A 17,885-nucleotide genomic window follows, 5' to 3' on the forward strand; every position below is an offset into this window, starting at 1 on the left:
CTCCCATAGGGGGAATTACATAATGTGTTTACGAGTAAAGGTTGTGATGCAGTAACGATGACATACGTAAGTTTGGGTGTGGCCTTGACTTGTGCATGGATAGGCAAAGTGGTTAAGGTGGGAGTTCTGAGTTTTCGTTGTTGTCATTTCCTTATACAGCTGATGGTTTTTCAAATTCAAAACTGTGAATACATTTCATATACAAACACCTACAGTTGGAACTTTTTGCACTGTATGGCTACAAGTATTTGCCTAACATGATTCAGAGTTTGGAAGAAGACGACATGGAGGAGGAGAAACAGTAGGAGAAGTTAATGAGCGTTAGTGACATTCTTGATGGATTTGTTAAAGACAAATTCAAATTAAATCTCAAGGAAAGTTCCGATGTTGATACCTCAGAAACTTTGAACTTTCTATATGGGTGCTTACAAGATATGCTCTGCTTCTTCTTCTTCTTCTTCTTGTGTTACGGACTCTGTAGGACCACGGGTAGTCCTTTCGGGGACCGCATTTTCCTCTTCTTCTCCCGGAACCTCTTCATTCTTTCTCTTCTTCTCTCCCGCTCTTCTTCCGAGATCTTCAGTTTCAGTTTCTCCTGTCGGCTCCACTGGTGACACTCTAATCTTTTCCTGCATTCTTCTCTGTAATTGATCTCCGGCATATTGGTCAGTGTGTATTTGTTCCTCCAATTTTCCTTTTCTTCGACCCTGATCCCCAATTCCATCCAGTTGTTCCGAAGTTCAACCACCCACTTGGTTCCTGTCTCTCCCCTTGTCCTCCCTGTTGTTTCCCACACTCTTCTCGTCATTCTGTCCATACTCATCCTAACTACATGTCCAGCAAACCTTGCCCTTTTGAGTCTGATTTCCCCAGATAATGTTCTCATGTTCCGCTACAATTCTTCCTTAGGTCCTCGCATCCACCTCTTTTGGGACCTAGTATATTTTTCAGTATTTTTCTTGTTCTTTCTCTAGTTGTTCTGCCCCCTGTTGGTCTCTGTGGATGATGAGCAGAGTTACTGAGCTCAAAGCACCAGTGACTTATTGACAAAAAAATTAAATGAGGTGTGTAATCCAGTTTAACAAAACTGTGTTAATGAACCATAGAAAGTTATTGCACCTAGTTTAAACCCAAATACAGCAATTTCCATCAGCAGCTTTTTGTATTTATTTTCTGAACCTTTTTCCCCTTTTCTGACCATAATTTGCAGATTAAAATCCCTTCAACAGTTACGTATCAGGTATTAAATGACATTTACTAATTATATCACATATCACTTGTCACTTGTCTCTTAGAGTACGCATTTTTGGATTTCTTCTTATTAAAAATTATAATCCCATAAACATTTCACTTTATTTCATTCTGAATTCACAGTCATATTCGAAGACAACAAAAAAATACAACACACAATTTGGTTCGTTACTAAGCAATGAAACTGGTATGTGATTGGTTGATGATTTTTCAACAACAAAAAATTCAGAAGCGGAAACATTCCACAAACAAATTCTTACAAAAACATTTTTACAGCTCAAATTAGCATTCATTTTCCTAAACACATTATAAATAACTAGACTCATTACTCATGAAGAAAAGAAATATAGATTTACAAATGTTACAAAATTTCCAGTCAGCTCACAAGTGTTCTAAAATAGACTGCTACATGTTTACTGTATGACTCCTTACATTATCCCATTCAAATATCCTGAAATGTGTTCTAGACACATACCTCTAACCATACGTTAGCTATCATCTTTATGACAACAGTATTTATATATCAACATGAATGCAGGTCCATCATCTTTAGGAAGCCAAACGAATAAGTATTTATTTTACTTACTGTAAGTAGCTGATAATCGGTTTATCTGTATGTTATTTCCGTTGCAGCCACAGTGCACAACATTAACAGTTGAATATGTACAACTAAAGATGTATGTAATTCACAGCCTCATAGAACACTGCAATTCGCTTCGATCAACTTGATGCGAACATATATAAGAAACTTTGTCTCTCTCAGAATGACTGTAAGAGTGGAAGGTTGTAAAATCTGAGTTTACCACCTTGAAACTGCTCCCGGCTAAATCTGACAATGTGGTCCAAGAAACTCTTGTCACAACACCATACTATATCTACAGTCTGAAAAAAATTGTGTTGGAAGCTACAGAAATGGCCACTTGCTGTACAGACACTTTAAAACTTCTCTGTCTGTGATTCCTACTTTTGTGCTACTTATAAGACCAACAATGGAATCAACACCATCTGAAATTGGAGAGCTGACTGTTCACAACAAAAAGGTACTTATCACACTGTCTTGAGAATAATTGTATGTCATTAAGACAGGGAAAATAATATTTATAATGAGTTTACAGGACCAGTATTAACAATAAAAAACTGTTAAAGTGGTAAAAAAAATGTGTTTAGAAAACTATCACATTTTCTATTATAAACAACTGCTCATTTTCTTATCGGATCACCAGTGTACCCTTTTGAACAAAACACACATGTTAATTAGAAATATCTTGCTAGAAGTTTAAAAAACTTTAATCTGCATCAGTATGCATTTGATGTACACATCTGTTAAAAAATATAAACTCTCTAAAATGGATTTCTCAACTACAGCTGAAGTGTTAATGTCTTTGTGTAATGTATTTTCGATTATCATTCACACTGTACACTCACTGTTACTGCAAATGGAGGGTAAAGCAGTTTGACAGTATTTTCTATAATAAAATATATCCAACAAAATTCCATGGTATTTCTACATAAATTTAACAGACTGGGCTGGATCGTTTTAATTGTCTATAACAGCAAGCAATCCAAATACTATTCACAGAAATAGTCATTGGTGAGCAGTTTTCCTCCACACTGTACACATTAATTTAGGACAAAGTTTCTCATTGCTCAGTTGGCATTATCAGTTTCCATATGTAACCGAGATGTGGATGGGCAGGGCTCATTTGGTGTGTCCTCATCTGACGAATCAGAATTGCCAAGTTCAGAGAAGATGGAGCTTAAGAAGTTTCCTAAAATAATAGAAGAAGTTCAGTACAATGTAAGCTGTCATTGTTTTATCAGATTATTTAACATTTTTAATAAACAGGAATAAAAAATTAATCAAAATAAAATACAGCAGTATGATATAAATTATAAAAGTAGTTATAACAAGTATCTAGCTTCACATATCCATAATAATCCACAGGATATGTAGGGTTTTGAAAGTCCTTCACTATTTTCAAATTATTGTCACTTTACTATCACTTAAATGACCTAATACTAGATACTGAGGTTTTAGCACCAATGTCTTTTCTTTGGTGTAAGTAAATTACGGTTTGTCAGCAGCTGTAAAACATGGAGCCAAGATAGCTAATGTCTAATGGTATATGCATAAACAGCTAATCATTGTAAAGGAAAGCTAACAACAATTGTCTTGGCTGCTGATACGACAGTATCAGGCAGATTGTCATCCACAAGAATCGGTGATAATGTTACCACCATTAAGCTATAGGTCCCAAAGGTTGGGCATAGTATTTTCCACTTTTGACTAATCAGTGGTGCTTTGGCGTGGGGCCAACTAGTATTTGCTTTTAATTTAATAGGCAATGGCATTGGTTTCTACAGGACTTCTTCACTTGCTGTTATCTTATGGATACACCTTCTGGGATACCTTATGTACACAAAGTATTTATTTAGCAGAAGGAGCAGTACGAATGTTACGTAAAGTAGGTAACTGAATACTTGGCAGAAATCTCTTTAAGACTCCTGGATTTCTTGCACTCGCTTCCCAGTCCGTCTACTCTTGTTGTTGAGTATCAGCTGAACTGTGACTTACTTAATCACAATATTAAACACTATTGGACATTACCTGTTTGTCTAAGGTTCACAGTAGAGTTACGTATTCTGGCACATACAGCAAGAAATTATTAATCTCTGCCAATTGCGGTGAAAATTGAGAAGATAACCTCGTTAACCACTTCTTCCGCTGATATTCTTCACGGGTTTGCAGCCGAATCATATCATTGTCCAGACACAATATTTCGGCGGACCAGCTGGCCGCTATCTTCATCTTCAGATGAGTTAATGCTCGTGCACTGCCTCACTGTAGCATGAGCATTAACTCACCTGAAGATGGCGGCCAGCTGGTCCGGCAAAATATTGTGTCTGGACGACAATATGATCCAGCTGCAAACCCGTGAAGAATATCAGCAGTTATTACGCCGGGAAACTCTACGAAATCACACTACTTCTACCAATTATCTCATTAACTACTTTCAATGATAGTATTCCTGTAACCTACACCAGAAGAAGCCATTTACATTGTAAATAGATATCACTTGTTACAAATGTAGTTATCTACATTATCTGATAAACACCAATGTTATCAATTCCACTTGAAGCTACTAATAGAGTACCAACAACAGACTTTTTTGTGTTATGTATACAGCCACTACAAATTTCTTGAGGGAAGTCCTTTTCCAGGATAAACTGTTTTATTTTGAAATAAACGCTTTATTTCACCATTTAGCAAATAGCTTATTTCACCCCCTTGGACATTATCAATCGCTATCAAACATAAGAAGGAAAATGACTGACCCATATAAAAACAATATAAATGATAAAGCAACACTGTTTTTTTAGCAATGGGTTTCCTGCTAATTCAATAGGCTACATTTAGCTAGTGTAAGCACTTATACAATGTCCCGTAACATTAATGTGACCACCTGTCACAAAACTGAAAAGCCACCTTTGCAGTATGGACCACTGTGAGATGAGAAGGAAGATAGTCAATGAGGTTCTAGAACGTGCAGTCAGGGATATGGAGCCATGCTGTATTCAGTGCTGTGGGCAGCTGCACTCTTATTAACTCATGTACGGTGTTTTAGCAATAATCTCTGTCTTGCATATTACCCTGTCTTCCACCTTTAAGCTCTCAGATTTTTGAATCTTGTCTGATACAGTCCTCAACACTCAGTCTATCCTTCTAATCCCACACAGTAAGTCTCCCCTGAACAATGGTTCTAGGTGACTTTCTCAAAATCTACCCCTTTTCCTAGACCTCTCTAGTCCATTTCCTTTATCCTTTATCCTTCCCCTTCATCCCTTCTGCCTGAAGAAGGGTTCACTGGTTCCAAAAGCTTGCCAATCACAACAGTCTTTTATGTGTGTGTTCTGCCACCACTTGGTGAGTAGATTTTTTTTATCTACGCAATTAAATGATTTTATCAATTATTGATTGTTTTCATTCTTAAACTGCATGTAGTGCTGGACATGATCCTCAAGGATACATGCATACTTGTGTTGACCCACTGTGTCTTCCAAAATGACAATATCACCCAGAGAATGCCACGAGACCATTTCTCAAATCATAATGCTCTCTCCTCCAGCTTAGACCCTTCCAGCGGCTGTTGCAGGGCCACACACACCAACACCCAATGGAGCTTCTTAAAACAGAATTCATATGTAAAGGCCACCTGCCACCACTCAGTGGGCATCCAGTTGTGGTATTGGCATGTGAATTACATCCTTTGTTGCTGATGAACAGCTATCAGCATGGGTGCATGAACCAGGTGCCTGCTGTAGAGGCCCATACACAGCAACATTTGCTGAACAATCATTGAGGTGACACTGTTGGCAGGCCCTTGGTTCATCTGGGTGATCAGTTGCTCAACAGATGTATGTCTATTCACAAGTACAGGTCTCCACAGCAGTCATTCAGCCTTGTCATCTACAGCTGTGGTGCACCAAAGTTGCCTCAGCACTGGTTTTGGATAGTGCCATTTCGCTATGTATGGGATACTTTAACCAGGGCAAAATGCAAACTGTTAGAAACACCACACCAAATTTGGAGCAAACCGCCATTCATCACACCAAACAGATACTCCGTGTAAGTTAACACGTATTCTCTGAAAGGCACTCATGTTAACACTTCCTTGTACATTACAGCATCTTCAGCGAACAGTCACCCTATCCATCACATTTATGTTTACAGAGGACAAGAGCTTCACACTTCCCTGGGGCACTCCTGACAAAATCCTTCTCTCTGAGAAACACTCACTACCCCAAACAATTTAGTTATGAAGTCTTCGAGCCATTCACATATCTGAGAACCTGTTCTGCATAATCAGACATCTGTTAATGGTCTGCAATGGAACACTGTGACGAGTGCTTTCTGGAAAATGTGAGGTTTCCCCTATTTTGAAAAGTATTAATTTTTCCAAATTTTACGTTTACTGGAACTTGGCAGAGAGCCGAAGCCAATTTGCTGCATTAAACAGTGTTGCAGAGTAAGATCGCAGCAAGTAAGTAGCTCATTCCCATAGATACAGATGTAGCAACTGAACCACATGGCACATTGGTAATCATGAGAGTGAGGAGAGGAACTTGAGCCTTGAGAATAGATTTTACTCTGCTGAGTAAATATGTAGGGGAATCACTTGATTTTACTTTATTGGAAACAATGATAATGTTGTGCAGTAAACCAGTAAATTCAGTAAGCACTTGAATATTGTTAATTTACCAAAAACGTGGAAGTGCTATGAAGTTTTACAATGTAAGCAAAAGATTTCAGCTGTGTGCTAATCTTGCCAGTCGGTACTAAGATGAACTCTGAGCCTGTTCATATGTGATAGTCACCAATGGGCTGTACACTGAGCCTGTTCTTAACTCTTTGGCATCCGGCGACACCAGAGTGGTGTCGTGTGTGAAATAGCTGTCAACAGCCGGTTACACCTCTGCTGGTATTTTGTTTAGGTAACAATAAGTTAACACCTCAACAAGTTTTTTGTTTTTATGAGTACTTGTGCACTCAGACGAAAGAGACTATACGTTATTTATGATGAATGTGTGTTCATCTTGTCTGATGTTCTTGACAACTTGGGCGATTGGGAAGAAAACATTGGATATAAAAAAAAATGAAAGTGAAGCAGAATTGTTGGAAGATAGTGAAATACGTCCAAGAAGAATTCAGTAAACACTATGGTTGCCAACTGATTCGGATGAATCAGACGAAGAAAGACTATGATTTACTGAGGACCAATAATAAATTTGAAGGATCTCCCGGTCCACACATATTTCCTAAAGATACGCAGAGCATCGTGGATATAGTAGAATTATATATTGGGAAGGATCTATTTCAATATATTTGCAATGAAACTGACCAGTATTACAGCCAAAATTGCAATAGAAGGACTGGATTTAAAAAATGCCAAATCAGTCCATGTTACGGGATCCGAACTTAGAAAACGGTTTGGGCTTGCTATACTTAAGGAAACTGTAAAAAAGGATTGATGATTACTGGTCAACGAATCCATATTTCGCAAAATGATGTCCCGCAACCGATTCTGACAAATATTATCATTTTTACATTTTTCCGACAACAACAATAAACCGGATAATGTCAACCGGCTTTTCAAAGTGCAATTTGTAATTGATTATTTTTCTGAAAAGTTTAAAGAAACATTTAATCTAAGTCAAAACATCTCAATTGATGAAGGAATGATACAGTGGTGTGGACAGTTAAATTTTAAAGTTTACAATCCATCAAAAATTACGAAATATGGCATACTCATTCGGATACTGTGTGATTCGAGTACGGGATACATTTCCTCATTCAAGATATTCCGGCACAGGACAACCTCTATCAAAAGCAATGATGGAACTATTGACACCTTCTTATGGAAAGTGACGTCACCTCCACATGGATAATTATTGTAACAGTGTAGAACTTGCAGAGAAGTTACTTGAAAAGAAAATTCCAATTTGTGGAATGATACTGCACAATAGAGGATTTCTCGACATTGAAGTGCGCAAAAGTCTGTGTGTTTGAAGCTTGTCATCAACAGAAAGGTGACAAGTGGCCGGCGACAAGCCAAGTAATCTGAATTAGCACTGCCGGCGCCAAGTGAATAAATTTGTATGAGACATGCGGATAGCAAAGTGTTAATATGATAGTTGGCTTTACTATTTTTTCTGATTTTATTAACTTTTTGATAGCAATCATTTCATAACACTAAAATGCTACTAGTTTACAGTGCTTACAAATAAATGCATTTTAACGGCTTCCTGGGACTTATTTCACATAGATTAGCTACAAGCACCACCAATTAAATTACAGGTCACTTGCTTGCACCTTCTGAAGAATGCAATGTGCTACAGGAGCCGCTTTCAGGGGCAACCTCTATGAGAGCTTCACAGAGAAGAGGTAGGAGGAAATCCTATGTGCCAATCCACTAAGATAACTCACGAAATTGTCATCTTAACTAGTACAGTCTCCAGCAGAAAGGCTTGACCAGTAAACTATACCTATCACTCACACCATTTTTTTACAGAATCACAGATGAACTGAAAAATTTGTATGGAGGTTTGGGACCGTGATGAGAGTCTGCAAGATCTAGGAATATTAAACCTGGCTCTTGCATTTCACCCACTGTTCACAGGATATCGTGGTAGAAATGGTCAAACCAAGTTTCATGTGGTCAAATGAGTATCACTCTTTTGACATCATGGATCATATTCTTGAACAGACTGGAGTATCATTTTCTTTGCATTGGTGAAAATATCAACACCAGTCAGTAACACGGAATGCTGAGATTTCCGAGTTGTTTTCCACTGTGGTCGGTAAACAATGTGCTTTCAAATGTCAAGCTAGATTGACTGTCTCATTTAGTACACACATCACTTCAATGAAAAATGCAGTCCCATTTGTTATATTTAGCGAGTAACCATGTGTGACAAAGAAGCAAATCTCTCAATAGCTGATCAAGATCTTGAAAAATGGAACTGTCAAGTTGTCTAGAAACCCAAAAAGTATCCTCTAATATATGAACAATATTTAGCTTACTGATTCATAAGATCATTATTTATTTTTGCTCTGGAGGATTATTTCATGGAAAAGACTGCCAACATCAAAAGTAACTCCCAGGTTTATTCAGTCCACCAGTTTCTACCAAATAACTATGGAGCCAAGAAACAAGGAAAACTGAAAAGGTTACAATGCACCTTCACTCTTATTCAGTCTGTTTCAGAATGGAATGGCAATCCCTGAGGCTTACTACTTTAATTAGTACTCCATTCAATGCATGTAAAACAAGAAAAGGAATCTAAAAATACATTTTATGGCATGAAAGAGTACAGTGTACAGAGTTTCATTACTAGTATTTCATTCCCAAAAAGCAGAAGTGTAACACTCGACAACACATGCCACGTAAGTAGCAAACACTTTACAAATAATGCACCAGATGTATTGTTAATGTTGTCCAATGCACTTAACATCAAGAGAGTAATGTAGCTCTATGACACTTGCTTGCAAGAATTCAGTAAATGTTTTCATTACCTAAAAATCCTTGTGTCTTTGGACGGGCAGCAGCGACACCAAAAAATATTTGGGAAATTTTATCAAGATATTCAGTATATGATGGATCCCTTTTTATACTTGGCTCATATTTTTCACACAAGACAATAAAAGCAGCTAGCTTACCACTGAAAGAGAAACAGTCATAATTATAAGACACATATGACAGATAAAGTAGTAAGTAAACAAGTTCACTACTACAAAATTTTGATATGACAAACTACTACACAAAACAGCAATAAGTTTGATATCCAAAAGAGAGAAACCATTTACTGTACTTAATTTCTGTGAGTGATATTAAACTGAATTAATCTTTTCTAGATATTTGATCACTGTAGAAAAAATTACTACAGTTTTTCTGTGACTATTTCTCAGGCTTAGGTCATACATTTTTTTGACTTCCTACTTAGCCAGTATCAGATATGTTGAATCCTTTACATAATAATGGACACAAAACATCAACTTACTAAAAAATAAAAAGCAAAACTGGTAACGATGCTTCTGAATAAAATGACTTTGGATATTAGGCAACGTCACTGTAAAACGCTAAAGCAGCTAAACTGCTGATGTTTCGATCAACGTGCTGCAGTCAAAACATTGGCAATTCTGTTCATTTAGTTTTTTACAATGATGAGGCCTAATAGCCAAAATTATGTTATTCAAAATTACACTGGGCGTGGAAGCTACAAACTTACAGAGTCACAATATTTGTGTGAGAAATAAGGAATTTGTCACACAATAGTTACTGTGTTCTCCCTTACATAGTACTATAGTTTTATTTGAGGAAACCAAAGTGATACTAATATCTCCATAAATAACACTGACATCACAGAAGATTATACACAGTTTAATGAGAACTTCATTACCATTCAATAGTGTGAAAACAATATTATGATATCTTACATGGTTCCACAAATATTTGAGATCAACAGCTTACGTGATTCATGCAGTATATTACAAAGAAACCACTTAATTAGTTTCAAGTGTCAATATGCACAGTTTAATATCCAACATTAATTAGCTCTCCTCCTTTCAGTAACAGCACATGGTCATTTATGTCTTTGCATTCCCCTAAACTTCTGTGACTTATAATGAAAAACTGTACTTGCAGTACCCTTAAGACCATGCAGATATGTGTACTGATGTGTTAGTACATACCTTTCTACAGTTTGCAAAAGAAACCATATGAAGTTGAGCAGGGGTAAAATATATGGTGGCCCAGCCTGAATATTTGGGTGTTGCTTTGTATAGCACTTAAACGCTTCAACTGCCGATTGTTTATTCTGAAGACAGAGGTACCTGAAATGTTTCAAAATAATTTTTTTGTAACATCAATGACAGGAACAGGGCTATTACAGAAAAATGGAAAGAACACCAACAATTTTCAGTTTTTAATCAGAGAATAGTTCAACTTTTTCCTTTCATTCACTTCCCACTCGCCATGAATATCTCACAATGAGAAATTTCCAAGAACAAATAGGCTTTGTCCAGAATTTGCCCATTACGTGAAAGAACTGTCACAAATGATCATTATTGAACATATGTTTACACTCTATTAATAGTGATAAATACACTTGGGTCTGTTTTCCTACACCCCTGGAAACTGGTAAACGTAATGCGGTTTATGCTTCCCATAAAAAGGGGTTAAGCTGCCTCAGCCATCCATCCATCCATCCATCCATCCATCCATCCAGACTGAGCAGAAGAAATTGGGAACAGAAATCTGGACTTCAGGTTTGATAGACAGCATTGTCATGTTGAACTTGGCCACAGTCTCACTCTAAAATAGTGTAGAGTAATTGGGCCTTATGGTTAGTATTCTTTTAGCAACAGGCTATGTGCTTGCCATCACATCCAAAAACTTCCAATTTAAAATATGTATCTGTGAAGTAAATCAGAAAAATGTCACATTATCAACAAATATCAGAATCATGCCTATGACTTCTATAATAATGTTTATTTTAGTACTAATATTTACTGTACATATACTGCAGCATGTTCTATGGCTGGATGAGGTCACCAACATAAATGTTAGTATACTTGAAGACAACAAAAACTATCCATGAAATCTAAGATTTTGTCCATGCCAATCAATGTCAATTAAGTGATTGGATTTGATTTTTGTTTTGTTCCTCTCCGTATTCATGAACATCACCTCTCAGCGTGCAGAATAAACAAGTACCCACTACAACGAAAAACGCACTCTCAGATTCTGTGATAAGCACATGGTAGTCAAAATGAATGTGAATGTTGTTCACAAGCAGGTAAGACATCTCAATACAATAATACGCACAGTAAATTTTTATGTATACCACAAAAACCAGAAAACTTTTAGTACGCTGCATCTAGTATCAACAATTTATGGCCTCATCTGGTAGACTTCAATGTTTAACAAATGGCATATGCCACATGTCCATTATTTCTTTCTATTCACCTGATTATCATTAAGGACATATCCAGTAGGGGACAGGGGAAGGTTGCTGTTTCTAACCACTCCCCTCAGAAAAACCGAACTGTCATCTTCATAAATCGAACTTGGATCATGCCCTGTCAGACATACAGATGTATCTCTTCAATTGTCACTTTGAGGAAAGCCACAGCATGCAATGGACATTGAGGGTTATAGCAAGTGTATTGCCATCTATTGTGAAGCCTGAAAACTTGATTGATTTGTTTGTGGGACTGAAGGGACCAGGCTACTAGGGCCATTGGTCCCTTTTTCTACGAACTTGAAACACCCACAAAGAATAAGAACAAACAGTGGAGATGACAAGAGATGACACAGGACAAGAAAGACACAGAGACCAGAAAAAAGGAATTAAAATCTAGGGTGTATACGGGGACAAGGAAAAAAAATTCCCAGATTATTCCCGGATATCCCGTTTAAAAAATGTGCTTTTTCCTGGGTGAAAATACAGTTTTTCTGTGCTAAATGACACTTAAGTTTTCTGTAGATTTTCCCTCGGAACTGTAAAACTTATCAATCCTTTGAATGGTTAACGTTTTATACAATTGTGTATAACTTCCCGGAAAAAAAAAGAAAAGACGGGGCAGAGAAGTTTTGGAAAGACCTTTGTTTTGCAGCAACATATACGCTGCATATTTTTGTATTACGAAAGTATAAATTCGAATTGCACCAAACACAGCGCGTTAGTTTCCAGAGCATTGAAACCGAGGTTGATATGTAATTTTGTGAGCGAGTCATATTTCAAGCCACAAGATCTCGCCACACGATGACAGCAGCTATTCAGAGCATAGGACACGTATTTTAGTCAGCCAATAGCATCACTTGTTACACAGTGCGAACACACAAGAGGAAAAGTTAATGGTTTACATTAATGTAAACAGTACCGTATATCTACAAGAAAAGCTAAGCTTTCACATATAATATTGGTCTCTAAGATTAACACGCTACAACAGTAGCTAAGCTATCACATGTAATATTGATCTTTTTTTGCTTTAGCAAACTTGCAAAAATATTGTTCTGCAAGGCGATTAATGCTTGACTGCTACTAACTTGGAAATAAAATAATAATATATTTTTGCCTCCGTATTTATGTGAATGTATTTTAATTCACTTGACAGCTCACGGCCACAGAAATCCGTTTTGTTTTCATTTGACGTGGGAGCTGTAAACGAAGAGAAGTAGCGAAATCACTTGACGTAAACACATGTCACGTGCAGGTTAACCCCCTCCCCACTACAACTCTGTGCAAGCGCGAATCTGGCAGTTAGGGCGCGCGAGAAAAATTTTTCTCGTTTGTATCTGGTTGCTTGCAGCTACTACTGAAACAGCTAACAGCCAAACTACAAGTAGCGCCGTAGCGGGAAGAGGGAGAAGGTACTGCTTATACGCGAGTCAAATGCGCATGAGCAACGCACCGCTGGCAATTGGTCAAACGAACCTTATGTGAACAGTTGTCACGTCATGCTCATAGCAAGCAGTTTATTGTTATGAAGAATTACAGTCTACACCCTACGGCCATTTTCATACTTTTGCTGTTTGCAGACACTTGTGCGTGCATGGGGTTTCGTTGTAAATTGCACATTTCCTTTGCCACTAAAGTTTTTTTCCCTATATTTTATTGCTGCAGTATCATTCTCCAGTAGCTGGATACAATAACGTTCTTTGCTAGAAAATTCTGCAGTCAAAATTACAAAAATTTAACCGAAAGCTAAAACAATGAAAAATTCCTGGAATTCTTAAAAATTCTCGGGTTTTTCCCAGTTTTCTCCCGGATGAAAAAATTCCCGGGTTTTTCCCGGTTGTCCCGGGTCATATACACCCTGTAAAATCACACCAAGTTTGACAGTGGTTGGCCGACCATAGAAACAAAACAGGAAAAGCCAACCACCAAGAAATGCACCAAAAACCCCAGTCTAAAATCGTAGGCGAATGGCCAGACTCAACACAAAAAAAAGGAAAAACACTTAGATCAAGCGATGAAGACCTCCTGCACGAATAAAACTCAAAACTAAATCTGCCATAGCAATGTCATCTGATAAAAGTGCAGGAAGCATATCAGGCAGCACAAACGCCTATCTGAGCAGAGTTAAAAGCAGGCAGTCCAACAAGATGTGGACCACCATCAAAGCTGACCTGCAGCGACAAAGGTGGGCCTAACGGCGCAATAAATAGCCGAGTGTGATCCTGGTGTGGCCAATGCGCAGCCGGCAGAGGACAACAGAGTCCTTGTGAGAGACCCGCAAGGAGGAGTGCCATGCTCTGGTAGCCTCCTTGATGGCCCGGAATTTGTTGGGTAAAGGAAGGGTGCGCCATTGTTCACCCCAGGTGCGAAGTACCTTCTGCCGCAAAACTGACCTGAGGTCACTCTCCGAAAGGCCAATCTCCAAGGCTGGTGCACCGACAGCCTGTTTGGCCAGCATGTCAATACGTTCATTTTCGAGGATGCCGACATGACCTGGGGTCCACACAAATACCACAGAGCAGCCACAACAGGCAAGAGTATGGAGGGACTCTTGGATGGCCATCACCAGACGAGAGCGAGGGAAACACTGGTCAATAGCTCGTAAACTGCTCAGGGAGTCACTATAGATAATGAAGGACTCGCCTGAGCAGGAGCGGATATACTCTAGGGTGCGAGAGATGGCCACCAGCTTGGCAGTGAAAACATTGCAGCCAGCCGGCAATGAGTGTTGTACATAATGATCCCCTAGAATAAGAGCATAACCGAGAAGACCAGCAACCATCGAACCATCAGTAGACACACTGTCAGAGCCTTGAAACGAGGCAAGGATTGAAAGAAAGTGACGGTGGAGGGCCTAAGGAGGGACTGAGTCCTTTGGGCCCTGTGCCAAATCGAGCCGAAGGCATGGGCGGGGCACACACCACAGGTGTATATGCAGAGTGGCCCAGAAAAAAAGGTGGAAGAGGGAAAATCTCAAGCTCAGAAAGAAGAGCTCTGACACTAACTGCAATCGTACACCCTGACTGGGGCCGTTGTTCCGGAAGATGGACGAGCAACTGAGGGAACAGGAGACAACAATTGGGATGCCTGGGCAAGCCAGTAACCGTTGGTGCCGGAACCACAATGGAGGGACACCTGCCTCCTCAAGTATGCTGTTGACAGAGCTTGCTTGGGAAGCTCCAGTGTTGAGTGGGATCCCACTGTGAAGGATGGGATAAAGCAACTGCAATGTGGAAGTTGATGCCAAACTGTAAGCCAGGCTCCCATAATCTAGATGGGACTGAATTAATGCCTGGTACAGCCGTAGAAGGGTAGACCGATCAGCACCGCAGCTGGTGTGACTCAAGCAACGAAGAGCGTTAAGATGCCGCCAGCACATCTGTTTAAGCTGCTGAATATGAGAAAGCCAAGTCAACCGGGTATCAAAAACCAAATCCAAACCTGATGAGTCTCCACCACAGCAAGAGGTTTACCATCAAGATAAAGGCGTGGCTCAGGGTGAACAGTGCGTCATCGGCAGAAATGCATAACGCAGGTCTTGACAGCCAAAAACTAGAAGCCATGCGCTACAGCCCAAGACTGCGCCTTGCGGATAGCGCCCTGCAGCTGCCATTCAGCAGTTGCAATGCTAGTGGAGATAAAGTACAGGCAGAAGTCATCAGCATACATGGAAGCTGAGACAGGCGTTTCCACCGCCGTGGCGAGCCAATTAATTGCAATTAAAAAGAAGCAGACACTTAAGACAGATCCTTGCGGTACCCCGTTCTCCTGAACTCGGGAGGAAATATTGGAGGCACCAACTTGCATGCGGAAGGAACGAAGAGACAGAAAATTTTGTATGAAAATCAGGAGCAGACCCCGAAGACCCCAACCATGAAGTGTAGAGGGGATGTGATGTCGCCATGTCATATCGTATGCCTTCCACATGTCAAGAAAGATGGCGACCCGATGCCGAAAGCGGGCAAAGGCTGTACGGATGGCAGACTCCAGGCACACCAGATTATCGGCAACAAAGCGGCCCTCACGGAAACCACCCTGAGACAGACCCAGAAGGCCCTGAGACTCAGTAGCCAACTCAACCTCCGGCTCATCATGCATTCGAGCAACTTGGAAAGAACGTTGGTGAGGCTAATGGGGCAGTGGCTGTCCACTTCCAGTGGTTTCTTGCCTGGTATCAACACGGAGATTATGATGCTTTCCCACCATTACTACAGGAACTCACCCTCAACCCTGATATGGTTGAAAAGGTCTGGGAGGCATCACTGGCAGTCCACCAAGAGGTGTTTGAGCAGCTGACAGTTTATGCAATCTGGTCCGGGATCCATATCAGGGGAAGCAGTAGGACACTTTGGAATTCCCACTCACCAAACGGAGCATGGAGGGCAGGGGTTCTCATCGCCAGAAACCAAGTTTCCTGAAGAGCAATGGAGAGGAAGGGGCGAAGGCTGAGAAGTTGTCACGGCTCAGCAACATGGTGGAAAAAACTGCTGCAGTTCCACTGGAGGATGACATTGTCCATGGCCGAGGAAGGGACCGAGGAGGCAGACTACACTGCTGGGTCACCTGCTGCCACCGACTGAGTACTGGCGGGAGTGACATCCATCATGTCTGAGGGACTGGCGAGATCTAGGTCCTCAGCGAATGCCAGAATCTCCACCGCATCCTCAGACGCAGAGCTTGTAAATAGCGGTGGAGTGAGTGCCACCGCAGTTTCCTTGGTCTTACAGGTCTTTGATTTCGATTTCCAATTCTCACACTGTTCCTTTGGTTGCCCTTGCTGGGAGGGCTTCTTTGATTCAGTCTCCAGGACTGAAGAGGACCACGAAGCCCTATGATAAGCTACCTGGGGCTTCTTCAGCCCCTGGTGGGTGTCTGATTTGCCACTGGTAGGAACCTGGGAAGGGAGTGAAATTTTAAACTGGTTATTGGAGTTTGATTTGCTGTGAATAGGAATTTGAAAGAAAGAAGGAAAGAAAGAAAAATGAAATTACACTGTGATTACTGGAATTGTAGCTACAATGTTACATCCTTCCAATGGAGTTACCAACTGTAACTGACTGGACACACTAAGTTTTCATGTATCAAGTTCACGGAACACTCTCACCTTTATGGATGCAAAAAAACAAAATATCTGAATGAACTGTTTTTTTTACAGGTTTTATAAACTATGGAAATGACATTATATAGCACTAAACTGGATAACAAATGGTTCAAATGGCTCTGGGCATTATGGGACTTAACACCTGAGGCCATCAGTCCCCTAGAACTTAGAACTACCTGAAACTAACTAACCTAAGGTCATCATACACATCCATGCCCAAGGCAGGATTCAAACATGCGATAACAGCAGTCGCACGGTTCCAGACTGAAGCGCCTAGAACTGCTCGGCCACACCGGCCAGCACTGGATAACATCTTAGGGTGTTATGTAGTGTTATTTCTACAAGCAACCAAAGTTGGCTTATCATTTCTCTTTATATACACCATTTCAATAAATGTAGTGATGACTCTTTTGTGGAGACAACACACAGGATTCATAAAACTGACTCATTAATGAGTTAGATGTTGCACAGTGTCAAGAAGGGAACACACATGCACAAAAGAACTTTACTCTTGGCCACAGTTTTGCGATGGCCACTCCCACTGACAGTTGCTTGGTGGTCATGCCAACATAAAAGACTGGGTAGAACTTATAGCGAAGTTGGTATATGACAACTGTTTTCATATACTAAGCTGCCTCTGACAGTGCAGGATTTTTCCAGTGACAAGACTAAAATAAAATGTGTTTTCCATAATTTTGCACAGAGATTCGATAGATGAGGTGAGGAGTTGGGAGTAGTTAAGGCACTAGACTGGATCAAGATATTTGGTAGGTTGGATGAAAAGTGAAATACTACTTTGTGAGAGGTGGGAAGGAGAAGAATATTCCACTTTTCAGTGCATAATGAATTTTAGTCAAACTCCTGATGGAAGATATGTTTAAGATATTCAAAGGCCAGGGTTATAATAGGTAAGCAGGAGGGTATCCATTTCATCTGGTTAATGAGGTAGATGGAGAATTAGGAGCGTAAGTGGATACAGCACAGGAGATCTGTTTGCTGGCTAGTTTTGGAA

General features: G+C 39.9%; 1 protein-coding gene across 1 annotated transcript in view; it reads right to left on the reverse strand.

The window, feature by feature from the left end:
- Positions 1 to 1,334: 1,334 nt before the first annotated feature.
- The window catches only part of LOC126325189 (Golgi to ER traffic protein 4 homolog), a 68,151-nt gene continuing 51,600 nt past the window's right edge, over positions 1,335 to 17,885 (reverse strand). Inside the window, exons 6-8 of the mRNA XM_049995152.1 lie at positions 10,502 to 10,642; positions 9,326 to 9,471; positions 1,335 to 3,020 (exon numbers count right to left, since the gene is read on the reverse strand). Coding sequence (XP_049851109.1) covers positions 2,899 to 3,020; positions 9,326 to 9,471; positions 10,502 to 10,642 — 409 coding nt within the window. The 3' untranslated portion in view covers positions 1,335 to 2,898. The remainder of the gene's footprint in view (positions 3,021 to 9,325; positions 9,472 to 10,501; positions 10,643 to 17,885) is intronic.

Source organism: Schistocerca gregaria, chromosome 2 (genome assembly GCF_023897955.1).
Source record: "Schistocerca gregaria isolate iqSchGreg1 chromosome 2, iqSchGreg1.2, whole genome shotgun sequence".
Classification (NCBI taxonomy): Eukaryota; Metazoa; Arthropoda; class Insecta; order Orthoptera; family Acrididae; genus Schistocerca; species Schistocerca gregaria.